A 16,955-nucleotide genomic window follows, 5' to 3' on the forward strand; every position below is an offset into this window, starting at 1 on the left:
TTAAATTATACTCGTCCTTCTTTTGTAATAATAGTTAAAATTGATGGTATAACAAACATTTTATGATGACAAAAAGTAAAGCAGACAACAAAGAGCCAAAAATAAACAAATGTTTGGTTTTTTTTTTCCATTAAAAGAAAAATTATACATTCATGAATAAAACGATCCATTTTTAATACAGGAATAATTAAGAAAATAAAAAAAAACTTCAATACAATACAATAGTAACGTTAGCTACAAAAAGTGAAAAAATACATAAACGAAGAAATACAAAAAATTAACAGAATAGGAAAATGGTTTGGTTACGCCATAATAAAAATAAATAATAAAAAAAATCCCTTCTAATTTAAAATGGAACTCCTGGTTTGGAAGAAAACTGAAAATTGTTAAGCAAACAATTTTCACAACTAAAAGAGAGAAAAAAAATAAAAAAACAGAGTCAATATTAATTATATAACAAGTGTGTATGTAATATGATGGAAACAAAAAAAATAAACACTTTTTTATTATTAAACCCGTTTCCTACTAACTTGAAGAAAATACAAAAATCAATAAAACCTAAATTTTGATTTAGCATTGTTTTGAGACAATGATTTTGTAAAGTAAGTTTTCTTATATTTATAACACAAAACAAACCAGTAAGGAAAGGCAAAAGTCGGGCGGTGCCGACTATATAATACCCTACACCACCTAGTGCATGTACTTCTTATATGTAGAATTTATCTCGAAATCTAGTCAGACTTTAATTTGGACACCAATTGAAATAGCAATTTAGAACCTTGTAAGATTTTCCTACCATAGGACAAAAGATTTGAATTTCCACATCTTTAAAAGGCCATATCGGATTACAGATTATATGGGAGTTATATCGAAACCTGTGCCAAATTTATTGACACATACTGGGACATGAAATAGAACATCTCACGCCCTATGTTGTAGAGATGTAACCAAAATTGTCGATTTTACTGCTTTAAAAGACCTTATCGGATGAAATATACACATTGGAGCTATATCTAAATTAGGACTGATTTTAATGAAATTTTGCGAACGTATTGGAACGTCAATTTAAACGTCTCATGTAAAATCCGGCGACAATTGTGGATCCTACAGCCTTAAAAGGCCATATCGGATGAACGATATATATGGTAGCTATATCAAAATCTAAACCGATTTTTATGAAATTTTGCACACATATGAAGACGTCAAATAAAGCACCTCATGCAAAATTTTGTAGAGATCGGACCAAAATTGTAGCTTCTACAGCCATAAAAAGCCAAATCGGATGAAAGATATATATGGGAGCTATATCAAAATCCGAACCGAATTTTATCAAATTTTCCAGATATATTAAGATCAGTAACAAAACAGTCCGTGCCAAATTTTGTGCAGATCGGTTGAAAATTGTAGCTACTACGGCCATTTAAGTACAAATCGGGTGATACATATATGGGAGCTATATCTAAATCTGATCCGATTTTTATGATATTTTGCACACATATGTAGACCCCAAATAAAACACCCCATGCCAAACTTTGTGAAGATCGGATTAAAACGGTGACTTCTACAGCCATAAAAGTCCAGGTCGGATGAAAGATATATATGGGAGCTATATCTAAATCTGAACCGATTTTTATGACATTTTGCATACATATGTAGACCTCAAATAAAATACCCAATGCCAAATTTTGTGAAGATCGGTAAAAAATTGTGGTTTCTACAGCCTTAAAAAACCAATAAGGATGAAATATATATATGGGAGCTATATCTAAATCTGAACCGATTTTTTCAAATTCAAAAATCAATAGCGTTTGTCCTTGGGCCAAAAAAGTGACATATGCAAAATTTCGTGACAATCGAACAACAAATACGACCTGCAGTTTGATTACAAGAATACATGGACTCACAGACGGGCAGACGGACAGACGTACATGGCTAAATCGTATCAGAAAGTGATTGATGGGTTTAGCTCTTCTCCTTCTTAGCGTTGCAAACAAATGCACAAATCTATAATACCCTGCACCACAGTGGTGGTGTAGGTATAAAAATACCTATCGATTTGTTTCGGTGGGAAATTCAGTAAATTTCTTCCAAAACAAGTATTCAGTAATACCTTGATTTGCCTAGTAATTGTTTCAAAAAAAATCGCGGCGTGAATCGAAGTATCGGCCTATATTGTAGCTACGAGTATATGAGAAAACTGGCTTGATATGGACCATATTAGGTAAGGGTAGTTAAATGTGCAACAGAAATTCATATAAAAAATTCATCGAAAATTTGTGCTTTTTGGAAGCTGTATCTATCATGAACCCAATTGAATTAAAATCTGCCTTTGTGAAAAAAAAATTGAATGTCCTTATTGGGATTTTCGGCTTTATTTTTGGGCATTTTTTAAACTCTCAAAACTTCATCATTCAATAGTTTAGTTCGACGATGTATTTCAAATTGTTGGACAACGAGACATTACTAACAACTTATAAAGCGACTCCAGTAGTGGAAACTAGTAAGAGCATGCTAAGTTGTGCCGGGTCGAATCATGGATCGCATTTGTCGAGTTCTATGCGCAGTATCTCTTTTTAGGCAAACAAAGAATACTGACAGCCCAATTCTGAAAACCTCCTGGGAATAAACTCCCAGGGAGAATTAATTTCTCCCTCGAATAAAATCCTCCTATTCTGATTGAATGGGGAGAGAGAATTTCGGTTTCTCGAAAACAGCTGTTTTGCTTCAGCCTTTTATATGGGAGTTGTATCAAGCTATTGATCGATTCAGATCATATTAGACACGTATGTTGAAGGTCATGAGAGAAGCCGTTATACAAAATTTCAGCCAAACCGAATAAGAATTTCGCCCTCTAGAGGCTCAAGAAGTCAAGACCCCAGATCGGTTTATATGGCAGCTATATCAGGTTATGTACCGATTTGCACCATACTAAGCAGTTATTGGAAGTCATAACAAAACACCTCATGCTAAATTTCAGTCAAATCGGATGAGAAGTGCGCCCTCCAACGGATAAAGAAGTCAAGATCCAAGATCGGTTTATTTGACAGCTATACCAGATTATGAACTGATTTGAATCATACTTAACACGGATGTTGAAAGTGACACCAAAACACTACGTGCAAAATTTCAGTCAAATCGGACGAGAATTGCGCCCTCTAGAGGCTCAAGAAGTCAAGACCGGACGAGAATGGCGCCCTCTAGAGGCTCAAGAAGTCATGACCCAAAATTGGTTTATATGACAAGCTATACCAGATTATGGACCGATTTGAATCATACATAACACGGTTGTTGAAAGTGACAGCAAAACACTACGTGCAAAATTTCAGTTAAATCAGACGAGGATTGCACCCTCTAGAGGCTCAAGAAGTCAAGATCAAAGATCAGTTTGTATGGCAGCTATATCAAAAAATGGACTGATTTGGCCCATTTACAATCCCAACCGACCTACACCAAGAAAAAGTATTTGTGCAAAATTTCAAGCGTCTAGCTTTACTCCTTCAAAAGTTAGTTTGCTTACGACAGACAGACGAATGGACGAACGGACGGACAGACGTGCGGACATGGCTAGATCTACTTAAAATGACATGACGATCAAAAACATAATGACGTAATTAGTATACCCCCCTCCTATGGTGGAGGGTATAAAAATGTATGCAATGGAAAAAACTAAACACCTGTCAAAACACGCAGACCTAAAAACCATCACGCGCAGCCTATAGATGGCAAACATCGACCATCTGTACGAGGAGGCCAAGATTCTTAAAGTTATCCATATTTAAAAGCCACAATGGTAAATACCAAAATAACATAAAAATAGACTCCATACCAAGGCGTATTTATCAGGTGGCCGCATCAACCCAGCTGATAGATATGTCAATTCATTTTTGAATACGCCTTACAAAAAAAAACTTCAAAATAAATATTTTTTAAATTGATTTTTGTGTTTACTGCTTTTATGATTCTTAAGCTTAGATTATAATATGATGGCACGCGTCTAACAACCTTAATCGCTGTAAGCTTCACTCAGGAAACCCAAGTCCATTTTGTCGCCCCAAAAAAGATTGAAAAAACGCAGAAGAACCCAGATAAAATTTACGTCAGTACAATGTCAGACATTAGAATGAAGAAGCCAACATGCATGACAAAACGGCGGCCAGGCGGGCTGGAGAGTTCCCTCTAATCTGCCATTTAAAGCCATAGTTGTCAAGAATGGCTAAAGGACTATGTGTCTGAAGATAATTTAGACATATAAAAGCTATTCGTTTAGCCATAATCCTGCACTTACCCCCTCAATTTCTGGGCAATGCCACAATAGTTGCCCAACCGACTATAACTCATCCTCATCTCCAATGTAAGTCCGTCATGTGTCCGGTATGTCGTCAAAGTCCTGACAATGCAATGAGTGAGGTAGCTTCAGCCCATCTAGGAGAAATCCCCTGAACACACCAAATTACCTCTTTGGCCAATCTTGCCACACGGGCATACACCATTATGACAACGTCATCCTCGTAGCCAAAAAAATGTAACTGTCCTCTTCAAATGACCGGAAAATTCCACGAATGTCCAAGAGGATCAAAAAGCCATAAAAAACACCTCTGGTTAAATCTTGCTTTGTGATCCCTTTGCTAGAAGTACGATAATTATTCTGCAACATTTAACATCAGCTTCTGCAACATTCAACATCAGCTTCTAGCGCTACAAAAACATTGTGCCTTCTTGATGGTTTTGTGGGTGAGCCTTTGAAGCTATTGGGAGTTCTTGCTTGACACTCAAAAATATATAAACTTCTTGCTCTGATTGGTCGAAGCTGTATTCGAAATGTCACGGCGAATAGAATTTTATTCGCTTTCTTACAAATTCGGACATATTAAGTTCCCAAAAAAGATGCTTTGTTATGGCAATTCGCCGATGCGGCCACCTAATTAAATACGCCTTGCTCCATACTCTTTCGACGAACAGGGCTGCTGTGGTTTAGAATGCAATTATCGTCAAATTTAACTGTCGACTTTGACTGACGTCATACCAAAAATGCAGAAGAATTTTCATATTCGCCAACAATAATACCATTTTGTAAAAGTTTCGAAATATGGGAAGGGGGGCGGACCCTCCCCCTTACCCCAAAAGTACTACCCAAAAATAAAAGTGGAGCGATCAGGACAATATGGGATTCAAATGAAAGGTATTGAAGAGTAGAGTACGAATTTCATAATAAAAGTTGGGTCCACGTACCTGGGGGCCGCCCAAGCCCCAAAACCCCTTAAAATAGGTTTATTTGGCGATCATGACAATATGGGACTCAAAGGAAAGGTATTCGGGAGTAGATTACGAATATGGCAAGGAAGAAGAAATATGCTTTAAAATTTATTGATATCGGAAGGGGGCGGACCCTCCCCGTTACACCAAAAATACCACCCAAAATCACAAGTCTACCGATAAAGACAATATGGATATGAAATGAAAAGTATTGAAGAGTAGAATACGAATATGGTATTAAAAATTTGGTCCAAGTACTCAGGAATTCGCCCTAACACCAAAATGTCTAAAAACAGAAAAATTGGTCGTCCATATCAATATGGAGCTTAAATGAAAGGTATTCGAGAGTAGATTACGAATCTGGCATACAAAATTAGATCGAAGTATGGGGTGGTCACCCCACCCCCTAAAAACTCCCCAAATGGGCATATGACCCACCATGACTATATGAGACTCGGTTTGTTTGTTTGTTTCGTAGAATCAAAAAAAGGAAACATAGGTTATATAATTTTTAGATATCGGATGGTGGCTGACCCTTCCCCTTACACCAAAAATGCCACCCAAAACCAAAAGAGGACTGATGGGCATTATATGGGTATCAAATGAAAGGTATTGGAGACTAGAAAATGAATATCATGTTAAATTTCAGGTCCAAGTACCCAGCGGGCCGCCTCAACCCAAAAACTCCTCTAAACAGAAATATTCGACGTTCCTATCAATATGGGACTCAAAAGAAAAGTATACGGCAGTAGATTACAAATATGTCAGCCGACCATGGATTCAAATGAAAGATATTTGGATTCAAATGAAAGATATATAGGATTCAAATGAAAGATATTTGGGAGTAGATTCAAAATATGACATTAAAATTTGGGTTCAAGTCAAGGTGGCTCTTTTCCTCCTATAAATACGTCGAATAGTTTAATTGACCCACTATGGGACTCAAATGAAAGGTATTTGAGAGTAGAAAACGAATTTGAAATCCAATTTGGGGGGTACGCCCTAAATCACCGCTTAAACTGAACTTCATTTCCGACTATAGCAATGTGGAGCTCAAATCAACGATATTTGGGAGTAAAGAACCAATTTGATATCTATTTTCAGGTGCCGGTGGCCTCCCCAGCCCCAAAACATCCTCCAAACGGTTCATACTTACCGACCCTGACAAAATGGGGTTCAAAGTAATGGAATTTGGGAGTGGAGATGATTTTGATGTCCATATTTGAGTCGAAATTTCGAAAACCCCAAATATTTACCAATACAGTAATATGGGGTTCAAAAGAAAGTCATTTGGGAGTAGAGGAAAAATATGCCTATGAACCAAGCAGGGCCAAACTTTTTACACATCTATGAGTGCTTTTTGATTCAAGTTGAGTTTATCAACGATAAGGGGCCGATTTTTATAGCCGAGTCCGTACTGTGTGCCGCAGTGCGACTCCTCTTTGGGGAGAATTTTTACATTAACATGCATGGTATGGTGCCTGGCAAATGTCGCCAGCATTAAGGGGGGATTTTGTCCGAAGTTCCGCCAGAATTCGAACGCAGGCGTTCAGTGTCAAAGGCGGATATAGGCTACAGTAGCACGATATCCACTAAGTGAGGGGCTAAGTGTCTCCACTCTAAATAGATATTGGAGAGTTAAAGAAGGCGCAGTGGAGCGGACCCTGTCCAGCTAGTAGTTTATATAAAATATGAGGCCTAGAATTCAATACATCGAGGTATTAGACAAGGTAAAACCAAGTATATTTTCCATCATACGGTACAGGGTATATCTACAAATTGAGATTGGCATAGGTTACGAAAACCCACAATTTGCATTCAATTTCAATTTCTAACTTCATAATGATATCTTAGTTATGCAACTTCATTTTAGCTGACCGAAATATGATTTATAGATTGCAGTTCTTTAGTGAATAGACCACTTGTATAGACCAGAAGTCGCTTTTTTCGAATCGTCTACCTTGTTTTCCAATATTCAAGCGGCTATCCAGCATTTATCTGCAAAGGCCAAAAACTAATTCCATATAAAATGCATGCAGACATTCAACATGTTTACAAGTGGCAAGGAAATCCATATTTTACAATCTTTAAAATATATTCCAAATTTGTATTTTCTCCAAGTTAGAAAAGATTGGTTAAGTAATATGATTATTCGTAAAAAAAACAAAACCATAAACAAATAAGAAGAGTAGAAACTTAAAGGAATCCCTGTGTATGTGCAAACACATAACTTTTTTCATTTTCTCGTTTTTGTTTTTTTAATATTGTGTATGTTTTCCCTCTTTTTAGATTTTTGTTTTTGTTTTTAATATATATATGTATATATATATGATTCCTATTATTAAAACTTACAATTAAAGATTATAAATTGTGTTTTTGTTTTGTTTCATCTTATTCAACTTCTTCCGTTTCTGTAGTATGTCCTTTTTTTGTTGTATGTGTGATATTTATTGTTGCTGGGTTGGTAATTTTCGGTGTTTCATGTGTGTGTGTGGGGGTGTTGTATGTTGTTGTGAATGTGTGTGTGTTGTATACATATTTTCGTATATATAAAAAAAAGAAAAATATGTTTGGTTTTTGTTTAATAACTTATAAATTAGTTTGTTTTGTTTTTAAGTATACGTGGTTTTTGTTTCACTTCACTGTCTCTCAGAACTTGGCGGAGTTGTTTTATATGTGTTTGAGTGTGTTGGTGTTGTTTGGTTGCTTGATGAAATGTGACTGCTGCTGCTAAAAACGTTTTTCTTTTCTTTATTTATTAGGTATTATTATTTATTTTTATTTATTTTTTTTTTTTTTTTTTTGAATGAATGAATTTGATTCTTCTTCCTTGGTATTTTTGTTTGTTTTGTTGCTATTATTTTTTTTTTTTGTGTTTTGTTTTTCTTTTTAGTTTAAACTTAAAAAACATTTGTAAATTATTGTAAAAATTAATTATAATTCTTTTTGTGGTTGTTCTTGTTGTCACTACGATACTTGAGTATGGTTGTGTGTGCTAGGGCTTGAGGATCATTCTGTTTTTCTTCTTTTTTTTTGCCTGGATTAGACGTTCTCTTTAGGGAGGGATGTTGTTGATGTAGAGTGGGCATTTTCATGTGTTGTTGGATTTTGATGGTTGGTAAGTTGTAAGGTATGATAAATAAAAGAGGGATGGCGGGCATTATTCTTCTTAGTATGGATTGTATGCAAAAATATTGTTGTTGTTCATTATGTTTTGCAATTTTTTTTTTGGTTGTTGACATCAGTTTTTGTTTGTTTATAGATGATGTTGTTGGTTTTACGGTTTACAGTTGGTTTCTTATTAAATTTGCACTTTATCATATATATAAAAATCTTTTTTTTTTACCGGGTTTCAATGTGATGCCGTCTAGAAGAGAAAAGAACAGAAAGAAATAGAAAAACAAAACATAAATATTGTTAATCACATGAGACACATGCATATGTTTTTCATTAATGGCTCAATATAGGTACAAATGTAAAAAGGCACATACATATGGCAGTAGAACAAAAAGGACATTAATTTTTATACTAGTTTAAGTAATAAAAAAGCAATAGAAAAAAAGTATTTTAAAAAATAAAAACACTAAAATAAAAAAAATTTGGATACCCACAACCTCGGGTATATATGCAAACCACCTTTCACCAAAATTCGGTGAAAATTGCATACCTTATGTCCCATAGCAATTATATCGAAATATGTGCCGATTTGGAACAAATACTAATAAGTACAAGTCATTGTTCAATTGTGTATAACATAATATTTGTCTTCTTATATATTTGTCTTCTATATTTATATCTAAAAATAAACCGATCTGAACCATATACGACACGGATGTCGAAAAGCCTAACATAAGTCACTGTGTAAAATTTCAGTGAAATCGGATTGTAAATGCGCCTTTTATGGGGCCAAGACTTTAAATCGAGATATTGGTCTACATGGCAGCTATATCCAAATCTGGACCATTTTGGACCAAGTTGCAGAAAAATGTCAAAGAGCCTAACACAAAACACTGTCCGACGAATTTCGACGAAATCGGACAATAAATGCGCCTTTTATGGGCCCAAAACCTTAAATCGAGAGATCGGTCTATATGGCAGCTATATTTAAATATGGACCGATGTGGGCCAAATTGAAAAAGGATGTCGAAGAGCCTAACACAACTCACTGTCCCAAATTTCGGCGACATTGAACAATAAATGCGCCTTTAATGGGCCCAAAACCAAAAACCCAGAGATCGGTCTTTATAGCAGCTATATCCAAATCTTTACCGATCTGTGCCATGATGCAGAAGTATGTCAAGGCGCTTAACTTAACTGACTGTCCCAAATTTCGGCGACATCGGACAATAAATGCGCCTTTTATGGGCCCAAAACCTTATATCGAGAGATCGGTCAATATGGCAGCTATATCCAAATATGAACCGATCAGAGCCAAATTAAAGAAAGATGTGGAAGGGCCTAAGACTCACTACCTCACTGCCCCAAATTTCAGCGAAATCTGATAATAAATGTGGCTTTTATGGGCCTATGACCCTAAATCGGAGGATCGGTCTATATGGCAACAATATCCAAATCAGACCCATCTAGGCCAAATTAACGAAGGGCCTAACACAGCAAAATCGGATAATAAATGTGGCTTTTATGGGCCCTAGGCCCTAAATCGGAGAATCGGTCAATATGGCAGCTATATCCAAATCTGAACCGATCTGGGCCAAATTGAAGAATAATGTCGAAGGGCCTAACACAACTCACTGTCTCAAATTTCAGCAAAATCGGATAATAAATGTGGCTTTTATGGGCCTAAGACCCTAAGACGGCGGATCGGTCTATATGGGGGCTATTTGAAGATATAGTGCGATATAGCCCATCTTCGAAACTAACCTGCTAATGGATCAAAAAAGAATCGCTCCATGCCATTATGGACATACACCTAAGCCAGTAATCGAAAAAGAAAATTTTAAGTAAGGAATTACGTGCTACTAACAAAATCCCTAATTGTTTTCCATAACAACAAACCTAAGTTGGTTCATGTCATGTGTCGTTGACGTCGGCGAGTAGGAATTTAAGAATGGAGGATGGAGACAGTTGGCAATATTGCCGGAAACTAATTCCACACACAAATCGTTCTCTGGACACAGTCCAATGTATCTCACCATATATCCGATACGGCAGAAGCAACCGCAACTACAGAGCAAGGATTGATGCCAAAGTGTGACCTGGGACTACACGACACATGTCACCGGTTTAACTGCCTGGTCAGACCAGTACCGGATTGACCCGGTAACGCTTTCAAAAAATACCCAAGGCAAGTTTTTTTCCTTCGCTTGCATGAAAGCTATATCTAAAGTTAAACCACTTCGCCAGAAATAGCGGAGGAGGAGGATTTGTGACCTACCCATAACTTCAACAGCCTGGTTTCTAAGTCCTTAAAGTCATCTGAGCAAAAAGATATTCTGATTGAAAATACGGTCTGTACTCAATACACAAACATCCATAGTCGATCCGTATACATAAAAATGGCTCTATATCTTTTCCTTTAAGGAAAGGCAAAAGTCGAGCGGTGTCGACTGTATAATACCCTACACCTACCCTATAAATACAAAGTGGGAGCTATTTCTAATCAGAACCAAATTTCGAGAGAATCAGTTAACAAATGAGCACTTTATTGCAATATTTCTCAAAATCGGACGAACATATAAATCTGAACCGATTCTGACTTCTTAAATATTGCGGTAGACGTCGAGTAAAGCGTTGTGTAAAATTTTGGCAAGATTGGTCAACAAATGCACTTGCAGTGGCTCTAGAAGTAAAAATCGGGTGATATACATATATGGCAGCTATATCTAAATCTCGTTTCTATGAAACGCACCTGTAATACTTAGAGTCCCAAGAAAATCTTTCCTGCCAAATTTCTAGAGAATTGGTTAGCAAATGAGCACTTTATTGCAATATTTCTCAAAATCGGACAAACATATATTTGGGAGCTATATCTAAATCTGAGCCGATTTCGGGCAAACTTTATATGGTGATCGGTCCTTTGGGCCGGATCGAGTTTGCTCACCTACAGGAGCTTGACGAGGATCGCCACATCCACATGAAAATGTGGCTACAACAACAAGAACAACACAGTGTTATATCCAAATCTGAACCAATTTTTTCCAATTTCAAAAGGCTTCATCTTTACGCAAAAAAAAAATATGTACGAAGAAGATCGGATGAAAATTGCGACTTGTAGTTTGTATACAAAATAACATGAACAGACGGACAGACAGACAGACAGACACAGCTAAATCGAGTCAGAGAGTGATTCGGAGTCGATCGGTATAGTTATAAATGGGTCTATCTCTCTTCCCTTTGGGTGTTACAAACAAATGCACTAAGTTTTTATACCCTGTACCACATGGTGTAGGTTATAAATATATGGAAAAAAATATCGGAACCCTCTTTTCCAACTATAGACTAAAAAATAAAAATAAAAAAACTATAGACAAAAAAATAAACAAAATAAAAACTTTAGACTAAAAAATAAAAAAAAAGTCAGAGCGTGCTAAGTTCGGCCAGGCCGAATCTTATATACCCTCCACCATAGATAGCATTTGTCGAGTTCTATGCGCGGTATCTCTTTTTAGGCAAACAAAGAATATTGAATACGAATTGTTATACTATTGGTGCTCTATCAAATTATAAACCGATTCGGACCATAAATGAATGCTGAACATTGTAGAAGTCATTTTGTAATATTTCAGTTCATTCGGATAGAAATTGCGCTTTGTAGGGGCTCAAGAAGCAAAATCGGGAGATAGGTTTATATGGGAGTTGTATCTAGTTTTTGATCGATTCGGACTATACTAGACACGTATGTTGAAGGTCACGAGAGAAACCGTTGTAGAAAATTTCAGCCAAATTGGATAAGAATTGCGCCCTCTAGGGGCTCAAGAAGTCAAGATCAAAGATCGGTTTATATGGCTGCTATATCAGGTTCTATACCGATTTAAGCCATACTTATCACAGTTATTGGAAGTCGTAACAAAACACCTCATGCTAAATTTCAAATCGGACGAGAATTGCGCCCTCTAGAGGCTCAAGAAGTCTAGACCCAAGATCGGTTTATACTGCAACTGACCTACACTAATAAAAAGTATTTGTGCAAAATTTCAAGCGGCTAGCTTTACTCCTTCGAAAGTTAGCGTGCTTTCGACAGACAGACGGACGGACATGGCTAGATCGACTTAAAATGACATGACGATCAAGAATATATATACTTTATGGGGTCTCAGACGCATATTTCGAGGTGTTACGAAAAGACGAAATTAGTATACCCCCATCCTATGGTGGAGGGTATAAAAAAGCTTTAGACTAAAATATAAAAAAAACTAAAGACTAAAAAATAAAAAAAATAAACTATAGACTCAAAAATAAAAACTATAGACCAAAAAATTAAAACTATAGACTAAAAAAAACAATATACAATAGAGTGACTAATTTTTGATTTTTTTTTTCAAAAATTATTTCCTGTTGCAAGAACGAATGAACTTTTGCCTATATTGACTAAAATAAAATGTATTCGTGAGCTGATAGCCATAGTAATATAAGATACAGAGATATGATGTAAAAAAGTCATCACCTTAATATACAAATTTGCAAAAAATATATACATATCAATATGTAAAGATAACGCAAACATATGTATAAACATGAATTAAAATATTTGTAAGTAGACAATTAAAAACAAGATCACAATATGCGAATGATTCCTTTTTATTTTATGGTTTTATGTTTTAAACCATATTTGACATGAATGTTGGAAGATGTAACAGAAGTCTACATGATAAATTCTTCCAATTCGGCTAACAACATATCTTTGAAGGTTATCGCTATGGGAGCTACACCAAGTCATTTACAGAATTGAACTATCGCATTATTGAAATCGTAGTTTATATGGGAGCTACAGCAGGGGAAGAACATATTGGAATCATGGTAGCTACAGCAGGGTTAGGAAGTCATAATAGAACTCAACATGCAACATTTCAACTGTGTTTGTATGGAAGCTATATCAAGCAATGCACTAATTCAGAACATCGATTAGAAAACATAATGTACAAAATTTCAACCAAATCGCATTGCACGAAATGAAGAATTCTATCCTATGTAGCCTGAAGAAGTCTTTTTGAAAGGTCTCACAATATATTGTATATGGTAGAAACATCAGGTGAAGGACCGCTTCGGACTTTTTAACCAAAGTATAGAAATTGAAGGCCACCGTAGCGCAGAGGTTAGCATATTCGCCTAAGACGCTGAACGCCTGTGTTCGAATCCTGGCGAGACCATCAGAGAAATTTTTCAGCGGTGGTTTTTCCCTCCTAAAGCAGGCAACATTTGTAAGGTACTATGCCATGTAAAACTTCTCTCTGAAGAGGTAAAGCACTGTGGCATGCCGTTCGGACTCGGCTATAAAAAGGAGGCCCCTTATCATTGAGCTTAAACTTGAATCGGACTGCAATCATCGATATGTGAGAAGTTTGCCCCTGTTCCTTAGTGGAATGTTGCATAGAAATTGTGCCTTCTAAGGACTTAAAAACTCATAAAGGCAGAGCCGTGTATATGGAAACTGTATTATGTTTTAGAGCAATGCATGGCGTGGACGATACACAATTATAACCAAAAATAGGTTAGGAATTGTAAACGTAATTTCATATGCTCAAGATGTTAAAGGACAAATCAACACCGAGAAGGACAAATCAACACCTACCATCTCTTTGTTGACTACAAAGCCGCCTTCGATACTCCTTTACGTTCAAAGGTATTTCAAGCCATGTCTGAGTTTGGTATCCCTGCAAATTAATAAGACTCTGCAGGATGACACTTGCTGATACGCGTTCCTCAGTAAGAATAGGAAAGAATCTCTCCGAACCATTTAATACCAAACGAGGTTTCACACAAGGAGAGAGCCTATCGTGTGATCTCTTTAATATCCTGTTGGAGAAGATTATACGAGATGCAGATGTGAATAGATATGGCACACTTATCACAAGAGAACACATGCTACTCCTTTATGACGAAGACATCAATATCATAGGTCGGTCACCGGAAGTAGTAACTGCAGCCTTTGAAAGAATCGAAAGAGAGTCAGTGAAAATGAGTCTGGCAGTAAATGGAGATAAGACGAAATGGATGGTTTTATCTCCCAAAAAGCCTTGCACAACCGAGCAGATAAAGAAAATGGAGAAAGTTGAGAACCACAACTTTGAGACAGTCAGTAATTTTATCTACCTCGGCACCGCCGTAACCGAAACGAATGACACCAGTTTTTAGATAAAGCGAAGAATAATACTGTCAAACAGATGCTACTTTGGACGAAGTAAGCAGTTTAGAAACAAGGCCACCTCTCGACAGACGAAGATTACACTACACAAGACACTGATACTACCCGTGCTGTTATATGTTTCTGAAGCAGGGGTACTTGTGAAAGCAGATGAGGCAGTGCTTGGAGTATTTGAGAGAAAGATTCTTCGTAAAATATATGGACCAGTTTGTGTTAACGGAGAATATAGGCGACGTATGAACCACGACCTGTATGAGCTGTATGACGACGATAGCATAGTTACACGCATTAAAATATATCGGCTGCGTTGGCTAGGTCATATTGTCAGAATGGATGAAGAAGCTCCAGCAAAGAAGTCTTTTGAAGGCAAACACGGTGGTAAAGGCAAACCGGGAAGACCAAAAGCCCGATGGAAAGATCAAGTTGGTGTCAGAGATTTTAAAATGAGCGCAGAAGATCGAGGCGCTTGGAACGCTATTCTACGTTCGGCTAGTGGAACAAATATTCTGTCATAGCCAATTAAATAAAGGTAGGAAGATGTTAAATTGAGAATTTGGTTTATATGGGAATCCAAACATTTATCGATTAGGAGCAGATGCAACGCTGTTATCCGACAGATACCAAAACGGAACCAATCCCATGGCAGCAGGTTGTACGTACCGGATTTGGCCGAAGGAGTCTTTCATCGGCAAGGGCTGCCGCTTCAGTGTACAACACACTGGTACAACAACAACCAAGACGGAAGGATAGATATGGCTAAGGCGAATTGAATGTCAGGACGAACGAATATAAACTATTGGCCATGCCTCATATATGGGAATATCTCTTATAGCGTACAAGATAAAAGCCCTGCTATATATTTTTTTAAATTTTTGCAAAATATAGTTTAAATATAAAAGCAAAAATGTTATGTATATATTTATATATATATATCGTTTTCCAACAAGAGATGTTATTTGAATCACCCGGTATGGACCTGTAAGCGTGGTCGTTACAGCCATTTGGCCAATATTCTTTTTCATTAACGGCACACATTCTTCTTTTTATGAGTTTTTTTTTTTCGAGTACTAAAATAACACCTCTTATTGGAAAACCCTTTATATCACTAAAAATGTTATTATTGCCTTCATTCTATGTTACCACCTCCACCATAATTAATAGTTAAAGAAACAAAATAAAAAAAAATTAAAAATAAAAATTAATAATTAAATGAAAATTGTAAATGAAAATAAAAAATAATTTAAAAAAAATTAAATAAAAAACCGAAAAGGGTTTGGAGAAAATTTTGAAATGAAATCATTTGTAGTTAGTTTAAATTGAAATATTTTTTTTAATTATTCATACAACTCAAAGCCAAAAACTAATCAATCAACTAAATCAAAATGAATAATTATTATTTGGTTATTAAATTATAGTTTAAGCAGTGCCTCGCTATTATGTCCATGATGAAGCTGAATTATTAATGGATAATTTGTTTCTACATATTATAAAATATATTGCGTACTTCACACTGTTCTTCGGGGAACATTTCCTTAAATATCCGCTCTATAATATGATACCTGCAAAGAAAAGGGGGAAAAATATACAAACATTAGTATGAACAAATAAAATGTTTGGACACATCTTAAATATGAAAATCTTAAATATTACAGTTTTATACTATATAATTGTAATAACACTGTCGAACACAACAAAAAACAAGTAAAAAGGCGTTAAGTTCGATCAGGCCGAACTTTGGATACCCACTGCCTCGGGTATATATGTAAACCACCTTTCGTCAAAACCCGGTGAAAATGCATACCTTATGCCCCATAGCAGCTATATCGAGATATGTTCCGATTTCGACCAAATACTAATAAGTACAAGTCATTGTTCAACTGTGTATAACAAAATATTGGTCTTTTTAGTAGCTGTATCTAAAAACAAACCGATCTGAACCAAATACGACACGGATGTCGAAAAGCCTAACATAAGTCATTGTGTAAAATTTCAGTGATATCGGATTATAAATGCGCCTTTTATGGGGCTTAGACTTTAAATCGAGATATCGGTATATATGGCAGCTATATCCAAATCTGGACCGATTTGGGCCAAGTTGCTGAAATATGTCGAAGGGCCTAGCACAACTCACTGTCCCAAATTTCAGAGACATCGGACAATAAATGCGCCTTTAATGGGCTCAAAACAGAGAGATCGGTCTATATGGCAGCTATAGTCAAATCTCGACCGATCTGAGCCTATTTGAAGAATAATGTCGAAGGGCCTAACACAACTCACTGTCACAAAATTCAGCGACATCGGACAATAAATACGCTTTTTATGGGCAGCTATATGCAACTCTTGATCGATCTAAGCCAAATTGCAGAACTATGTTGAGGGG

General features: G+C 36.2%; 1 protein-coding gene across 3 annotated transcripts in view; it reads right to left on the bottom strand.

The window, feature by feature from the left end:
• Positions 1-7,621: 7,621 nt before the first annotated feature.
• LOC106087266 (protein phosphatase 1B) overlaps positions 7,622-16,955 on the bottom strand; it is a 53,439-nt gene continuing 44,105 nt past the window's right edge. For all 3 annotated transcript variants that reach the window (XM_059363111.1, XM_059363112.1, XM_013252253.2), the window contains exons 5-6: positions 16,080-16,134; positions 7,622-8,620 (exon numbers count right to left, since the gene is read on the bottom strand). In XM_059363111.1, the coding sequence (XP_059219094.1) occupies positions 8,606-8,620; positions 16,080-16,134 (70 nt within the window). In that variant the 3' untranslated portion in view covers positions 7,622-8,605. The remainder of the gene's footprint in view (positions 8,621-16,079; positions 16,135-16,955) is intronic.

Source organism: Stomoxys calcitrans, chromosome 2, assembly GCF_963082655.1.
Source record: "Stomoxys calcitrans chromosome 2, idStoCalc2.1, whole genome shotgun sequence".
Taxonomy (NCBI): domain Eukaryota; kingdom Metazoa; phylum Arthropoda; class Insecta; order Diptera; family Muscidae; genus Stomoxys; species Stomoxys calcitrans.